At 49.5% G+C, this 8414-nt stretch overlaps 1 protein-coding gene across 1 annotated transcript in view; it reads right to left on the bottom strand.

Annotated features, from left to right (window-relative positions):
* Positions 1-2153: 2153 nt before the first annotated feature.
* The window catches only part of SRGAP2 (SLIT-ROBO Rho GTPase activating protein 2), a 134623-nt gene continuing 128362 nt past the window's right edge, over positions 2154-8414 (bottom strand). Inside the window, exon 21 of the mRNA XM_014309955.2 lies at positions 2154-7997. Within this exon, the coding sequence (XP_014165430.1) occupies positions 7614-7997 (384 nt within the window). The 3' untranslated portion in view covers positions 2154-7613. The remainder of the gene's footprint in view (positions 7998-8414) is intronic.

Raw genomic sequence — 8414 nt, 5'->3', positions numbered from 1 at the left:
TCCCCATCCAGGGCTGAGTGCCTGGAGCAGCGTCCAGCGGGGGCAGAGGGCACAGCCTGGCCCTTTCCCTGGGGCGATGCAGGGGCTGGGAAGGGGTGGCAGAGTCTCGGTTTAACCACACGAAACCCGAAATCACTTTGAGTGAGGTCACTGTGCTGCAGCTCAGCTGACAGGAAGAGAAAGGGCCGGGGTGACTTCTTGAAATTGTGTCTGGTTTTATTTTCTATGCACGTGAAACAAGATCACTGGTCTGTCCCAAGCCCGTGGCTGGGAGTGCAGGGAACTCACCCCCAACACCTGCCTGGCTTCTTCCAGCCCCCTTATCCTTTCTTCTGCCGTCCTTTTATAATTCCCAGCTCATTTCCTCTCCCTGGTTGCCCCATCAGCAGGATTTTCCTCCCCAGTCCCATCTGAACCCCAGGACTGGATGATAAAGTGATAAATGATGACACGGGATAAACCCTGGTGTGGTGGGAGAGGTCCTCTGGCACAGAGAAAAAAACCCGGCCTTGAAAGCGATTTGTGACAAGAATTAATTGTTCCAGCTGGTGGCAGCAAAGCCCGAAGAATGAAGGACAAGCAGCGAGCTCTGTGTGCAGCAGGGACCTCGTCCTTGGGGTCAGAAAATCCGAGAATCCCACGAGCCCGGTGCGGTCCCCTCGGTGTCACTGTGACAAACCTGGGACACGTCAGTGAGAGCTGAACCCTCCCAGCACTCCCCGAGGTGTTTCTTTGTTAAAAACCACCAAAAAACCGTTTCTTTGTTAAAAACCTTGGGGTTTGTGAGGGAGGGTTGGCCCCACCTGAGGTTCGATGAGGGTTTAAGAAATAATCACAGCATCTTCTGCTGGACAGTGACCGGGGGAAAATCAAAATTCCCTTGTTATCTGTGCCACCCCATCCTGACTCCTCTGACTTTCTGACTCCTATTTCATGTTTTAAAAACAAAAAGCCACCAGCAGCGTGCCCAGCTGGCTCTGGGGTGGTGCCACAGAGGCTGCTGTGATTTTGGGATAAAAACATCCTGGATTTCCAGCTGATCCCTACAAGAGGAGATGTGGGACAGGGAGAACAGGGATGCTCACCCCAGGGACGGGGTGGGGGGACAAAATGTCTCAATTAAACATCAAACCTCACTGAAAGTAATTCCTTCAAATCTTAACAAAAGGAAGCCAGAATGAACAGCCCTGCCCCGTTCTGAAAAAGGCCTGTGGAAAAACGGAGATGGGAGAAAGCTGGTAATGATAAAATAATGATCCAATCCATAATCCCAATCTTAAATCCTCTTTCCTGAGCCAGTTGGGGGTCCATCCTCCCCAGGAGAACGATGAAGATTAAGCATTTTTAAATCAGGTCAGTGCCAGGGAAGTGTTTGCCCCAGGGCATCCTGCTGTAGCGGCTGCGTGCGAGCCCAGGCTGGGGGAGCTCGGGGCTGGGATCAGGAATCTGAGGGGTCACAGAAAGAATTGGCTTGGGAGAGAACTTTAAAGTCTTACCATTCCACAGCAGGGATTTTCCTGCTTTTCCACTATCCCAGGGGGCTCCAGCCTGGCCTGGGACACTCCAGGGATGCAGGGGCAGCCACAGCTGCTCTGGGCACCTGTGCCAGGGCCTGCCCACCCTCCTAGTGAACAATTATTTTGCAATATCCCATCTAGACCTGCTCTCCTTCAGCTTCAGGCCATTCCCCTGTCCTATCACCACATCCTCAGTGTCCCCTGTGCCACCTCTGTGCCACCACGCTGCCCCTGCCCCGCTGCCATCGAGCGTCCCCAGGGACATGCCAGGGATGCAGGGGCAGCCACAGCTGCTCTGGGCACCTGTGCCAGGGCCTGCCCACCCTCCTAGTGAAAAATTCTTTCCCAATATCCCACCTAAACCTCTCTCCTTCAGCTTCAGGCCATTCCCCTGTCCTGTCACCACATCCTCAGTGTCCCCTGTGCCACCTCTGTGCCACCACGCTGCCCCTGCCCCGCTGCCATCGAGCGTCCCCATGCCCAGGATGGCACCAGGAGCTCCTGGCTGCTGCAGATCCTCCCTCACCCCCTCACCAGCACCTCCAGCACCATCCCTGAGCATTCCAGGAGCCCCCCAGGCCCTGCTCTCCCTCTGTCCCACTCAACCCCAGGACAACACACACCGGCACCCTCAGGTCAGTGTTTCCACCATACCCAAAACATTTATTTCTCCAAAACTATTGCTAATGACAATGGATACATTTTGTTGCCCCAGGATGGATTTAACACTTCCAACACATCGACTCCTAATACTGTACAAGACTGTACCAAAAGGGAGGGGGGGAAAAAAAACCAAAACAAAAAAAAAGGCTGTACCTCCATATTGTACAGAGTTCTATGTACAAAGTACAATTTTACACAGTTTAATATATACACCATATATATATTGGTGTAGAAGACATGAAACAGTGGAAACTTGTTTTAGCAAGAACATTCCATCCCACCATGAAAACAACTGCTGCTGACAACCCCAGGTTCGGACAGAAAAAACACAATTCCTACACTTTGCAACCCGATTTTCCTGCTTTTACAGCAGGGCCGCTGGAAATCAGAGATGGATTTCAGCAGTTGCCCTGCTTGAGCTACATCGAGCTGGGCTTTCAGAGGAGCTGCTGCTGCTCACAAGTATTGCTCCAGCAGTTTGGCACACTCAGAGTCCAACCCAGGCTTGGGTTGTTCTTCACACCTCAGGGCTGTGCCTGGAGGAGAGGCTGGTGAAGTCCATGTCAGGAGTAAGGTTACTACAGCGCCTCGAAAAGGACAGGCCCACCTACGATTCCCACTGCAAACTGCTGAATATTTACCCTGTGTGAAGCTTGGCAGATCAAGTATTAGCACGGCAGGGAGCTGCCTTCCCTCTGCACCTTCCCCTCTTTTTGGCCCATCGTTGAGAAACACTTTCATCCCAAACTACGTTAGAGGAAGCACAAAATTTAACAGGAAAAAAAAAAAAATAAACCAAAAACCAAACCAACAAAACCCTTTGCGTTTTCCAGGCTTTGAGCTGCGGTTTTGGCACCTCTAGAGCCACCCAAATAGATGGTTTGCTGCTAGAACAGCCTGGAAAAGAATTCATCTGCCTTGTGGTGGGCGGTCGGCGGAACCGCTTGTGCGCGACGCAGCCGGGGCCGTCCCGGCCCCGCAGGCACAGGGTCAAGTATTTCTGTTTTTATTTCTTATTTTCAAGTACCAGGTTGTCACACAGACACAGAGACGCGCAGGGAGCCGATGTGGAAGGAGCTCAAACCCCAGAGTTCAGTCCATGAAGCGCTTGGTGACTGCCCAGAGCTGGTGCTGGGGGAAGGACGTTCCCTCCTTTCCGCCTCTTGTGCCACCAGGACTACAGGAACAGCTCTGTGTCCCCAGCTGCATTGGTGGGGCATTAGCCAAGGCCAGACAGACCCACAAAAGGGCTGGGTTTTATTGTGAAAGCTAAAAATCTCAAAATAAATAAATCCCCAGCTTGTTAAACTCAATTTCCTGTTCTGTTCAGGCCCATAAGCAATGGAAATGCCCCAGTGCTCCCGTTTTCCTGTGGGTTTTGAAGCAGTTTTCGAAGCAGTTCCCTCCCCAGGGCAGTTCAGTGTGTTTGCACTTTGGGGCACATCCCTCTGCACCCAGGGCTTGGTCCTGCCAAGCACAGGTGCCCCTCACCTGGGGGCACAGGGGGCACCTCCTTCCTCTCCCTGCTGTGCTCATGGGCGTGCTGGGCTGAGCTCAGCCTCTCACGGAATCCATCCAGCTGTCTCAACGGGGATTTTTGGGGCATTTTTCCATCATTCCTGGCTGCTCACTGAGAGCATCACCTCCTGCAAGTGTCCCCTCCACACAGATCCCACACGCCCAGGAGGGATCTGAAGCGCTGACGATGATTTTTGCAGGAGAACGTCTCCCAAAAGCTCCATAAATCCCCAAACCTACGCCATGCTCCACCGGGTCTGAGGTTTTTGACACAGAGAAGAAGAGAAATAAGGCAGCAAACTCCACCTGCAGCGAACTTCTCCTGTCCCAGTATTGCTGGAGCTCTTCTGAGTGCGCCGGGCCGGCCCCGTGCCGAGTGCAAGGTGGGGAGCTACAACAGATGGGATTTCTTGCCAAGCTGAAGTGTTTTGATTCAGTAAATAAATTTATGAGAACTCGGTTATCTTAACCTACTTTTGTGCAAGAACAATCTTGCCTTAAAAAAGAAGAAGAAGGAAAAAAAAAACTAAAAAGAAAAAAAAAAATCAACAAAAACTCCCAAAACCCAACACATGAGGTATTCAGCACAGGAAACCCAAAGACTCCTTTTGAACAGGTATCAAAATACAGACATATACAACAACTTTTTTTTTTTTGTTTTGTTTTGTTCTGCTGTCACAGTGCACTCTAATTATTTACTCATTTTTGTTGCAATAAAATACCCAGCACAGATAAAATGAGAGGGTTTTGATCGTGTCCCACTGCTCGGACATGAAGGACAAATTTACATTTCATAAACTTTGGACGACCTCAGAGAGGCAGAAATTAAGCAATGGTTAAAGCACACTGCTCCATTCCCAACTAGGGAAATAACCCAGAAAAGGTCTGAGCTTCAGAAACCATTCAGATTGATCACCTAAAACCGTGTTAAATTTTAAAAGTTTTTAGTTTTTTTAAGTTTTTTTGTTTGTTTGTTTGTTTGTTTGTTTTTTGCTTTGGATTATTTCAATCCAACACCTGATGAACAAGGTTCATACAAAGCACTATCCAACAGACAGACGTCATTCCAGTTATCAAACACTTCTTTTGTCTTCATATTCCACACAAACGTTACAGGAAAAGTCATGAAAAAGAGGAATTTCCTTGGAAGAGCTGAAATTTCTCCGGGATATGAAGATGTGGAGTGACATTGGTACCTCCCCAAGCAAACCACTGAGTCAGACCTGTCCTCAGGGAGGGAACATTTCCAGTTCCTCCTTCCCACCTTTCTGGCAGCCACTGCTCATAGAACACTCGTGGCAAACATCCTCACAGCCTTGTGTGTTCAGTGAGGAGGACAAGCTGAAAATCTCCTTGTTTTCCCACGATTTCCATGATTTCTGCTCACAAAACACTCGTGGCAAACGTCCTCTCAGCCTTGTGTGTTCGGAGTGGGGAGGACAAGCTGAAAATCTCCTTCATGATTTTGTGTGCGGTTTTCTTGTTTCATCCCCTCCCCATGCGCGATTTTTCCGCCCGAGGAAGAAGGAGCTTCAGCCTGTCCTATTGCTTGTGTCAATCACAGTGCACACCAGAATTCCAGTTGAGTTGCTCCATATCCAGGTGATCCTGCCAAGCACCTTGCCCTTGGCAGCAGGATTGTCCCAGAGCTGTGGATGCTAGAGGAGCACAGTAATAATTCAGATACAGACAGTTGCTGTTACAGTAACCTGAAGTCTTTTTTTTTTTTTTTTTTAAATTTATTTTTTTTTTCCATCTAATTCCACACTTCAGACCTTGAAGCTGGAAAAGAGCAGCTCCTCCAATGTGCTGTGCGTGGCTGAACACTTATTCTTAGGAATATTGAATGCTAGGCATAAAAAATATAAAAAAGAAAATAAGGCATTAAAATGAGGCAAAGTCAATTTACAGAGATCCTGCTCTTGACACAGATAAACTTTGGTCATTTGAGACCAAAATTAAAAAAAAAAAAAAAAAATCAAAAAACCCAAAAATTGTTGCTAAAAAGGAAATGCCAGAAAGTTCTGCCTGAGCAAAAAATTACAAGTTTAATTATTCTATTTATTTATTTATTTATTTTTCCCCAAAAAAGAACAAGTGATTCCTTGGTGGTAGAAGTCCATCAGAACCTGAGAGCAAAGGTGGCACTGGTGGCATCTCCTGGAGGGGCAGGGCCAGTCACACTCGTACCGTGGGGCTCCCCCAGGACAGCTCAGGAGAAATGGGAAATGAGGAGAGTTCTCACCAAAACCTTCCCAGCTCCTGCACGGCCTCAGTTCAGGGCCCAGAGGAAGCTGGCTTTTTGGAAAGTCATTAATTATTGATTGATTGCTTCTGTAGAAAGGGGGGTTGTGCGTGTGGGGATGGACAGGGATGCAGGAAGACCCTGCTCCATTTTTCCAAGTATCATCCTGGATGCATCAGAAAAGGACATTTCAGCAACTCTTCTTTGCTTCTTCTTGTTTAAGTGCCAATTAAACAGATTTGCAGTCACCAGGATCTCACAAACTGCGAGGAAACTCAGCTTAAATGGGTGAGAAAAATGACTTTTCTCCTCTTGTCCTGAATCCATTGTTTGATGGAAGCCTGAAGATGTGCAGCCTGTTTGAAATCCCAGAAAAGCTGAGGAACCAGGCGAGCTCAGGGTCAGCCAATCTCCACTGCTAAGTGGCGCAAGCCTTTTAATTATTAAATTAAATAACTGTGGGCACTGTGGAGAATTCCCAGGGGAGTACAAAAAGAGTCCGTGGATGCTGCTGGCTGTGGATAAATACAAACCACAGCAAAGGATTCATTCACAGGTCAGCCCTGCACGGAGCAGGGGGCACGGGGGCAGCCACTGCTGTCACATCCCTGTCCCCAGCAGCGTTCCCTGCACTGCTCTATGAGAGCAGAGAGGGACAAGGCAGGGAGCTGAGAACTCCTGAGCGAAGTTTTTACAGTGCTTGGCGCTGGGATGGGGGTCAGGATCTGTCCTGAGGAGCAGGCAAACCAGCAGAGTGTGTCTTGGGCGTGGGCTCCCAGCAGAGGATGCTTGTTTTCAAAATGATCTCTTTTTTTTTGTTTTGTTTTGTTTTACATTCAGTCTCCCGAGAGCAAACACCACATCAGAGCCCACGGGCTGAAAATGCCACTGGAAACAATAAAGCTGCTTTTAAATATGGGAGAGCCAAGGGGGAAACCAGTGAGGATTGCCCATAAGCAATGACTGGGCTCTTTCTCGTGCTCCCAGAGCTCAGGAAAACATGTTTGTTTATATTTGCACAGACACGTCTTACGTAGAACTCCACAAAATCTACGAGTGTTCCAGAGTAAACTGATTTTTCCATGACAAATAAAGCATGAGGCTGGAATGGCCAAAGGTTTTGGCCCTGAGGGGGAGGAATGGGGAGCAAACAAACAAAACCAGAGGATGTGATGGAAGTCGAGACAGACCCTTAACCACCGTGGCACCAGCGGGCGACGGAATAATAATAATAATAATAATAATTATAATAATAATAATGCACAAGAAACAGGCATGTCCAAGCTCCACGTAACCAGTGGCACCAAAACATGCAATAGACTAAAATCTATCTTGTTTCCCTGTGGTAAATGAAACACAGAATACAGAAGTCACTACACCAGTATCCCAAAACAGGACACCACCAAATGTTCCTTCCAGTGGCCGAACACTTGAACAAGGCATGGAAACCAAAATCCAACTCGTCCCTTGGTGTTTTCCTGCTCAGCTTCACAGTGGATTGTGGATTTCCCAAGCATGGCAGGAGCTGTCCTGGGCACGTGGGACGAGGCTGTGGCTGCCCAGGAGCTCCCAGCATCTCCCTTTCAATCCAAGCATTCATTAAATAACAATTTTAACGTCTTTGCCGTGTGGAACAGCAGGATTGTACCCGGAGAGCAGCAGGGCGTGCATCAGACAGTACAGGACTTGTCGGGGGGCTGCTGGGCTGCAGAGGAGGCCACGCCGGGGGTGCTGGCGCTGGTTTTGGGGAACACGGCCGGCTTGGGCCGCGTGGCCGGCGGCTTCACCTGCGAGGCCACCTTGACAGACTTGACGGGCCTGAAGGTGCAGGGGATGTCCCCAGCAGTGCTGGCACTGCGCTGGAAGGGGGGCTCGCTGTCCTTGAGGAGCTGGGTGTGCAGGGGGCTGGAGGGCTCCGAGGTTGGGGCCACCACCGGCGAGGTTTTCAGCGGCTCCAGGGTGTCCAGGACGACGTCGGGCGCGTGCTTGACGCTGCTCTGCCTCTCCAGCTCCCGCAGCTCGTTCAGGGCCGAGTTCATGGTGGCTTCGATGTCCTGCAAGCACAGCAGAGGAGCCCAGTGAAGGCAAGGCCCAGACACACACAAATCACCAGGCAAAAGGCAGGTTTTGAGCACGTTTTTGTTTTCTAAACACCAACCTCGGTGTCAAGGACCAAACGGTGCAGCGCCGCATCCTGCAGCCAATAATCACTAAAATTTCCAGCAATGGGGAGCAAAATAATTGCTAGCACTGCCTTGATGCTAATCTGGCCCTTCACTGCTCCTGATGCTGCCCAGACTTCAAAGTAAAGCCCCAAATGGCAGCAAGGAACAGAAACCAAAGCATTGGTGCCCATTCTTGCAGTTTATCTGGCACGTGAGGCTCAGGAGAGTAAATTCCTGAAGGGAGCACTCATGGCTTGGATACTGGGCCACACACCAAATGCTGAAATCCTCGTGGGCTCGCGCTCC

This window comes from Geospiza fortis, unplaced genomic scaffold (genome assembly GCF_000277835.1).
Source record: "Geospiza fortis unplaced genomic scaffold, GeoFor_1.0 scaffold391, whole genome shotgun sequence".
Taxonomy (NCBI): domain Eukaryota; kingdom Metazoa; phylum Chordata; class Aves; order Passeriformes; family Thraupidae; genus Geospiza; species Geospiza fortis.
The sequence above is the reverse complement of the archived record's forward strand: the minus strand, read 5'-3'. Positions and strand labels throughout refer to the sequence as shown.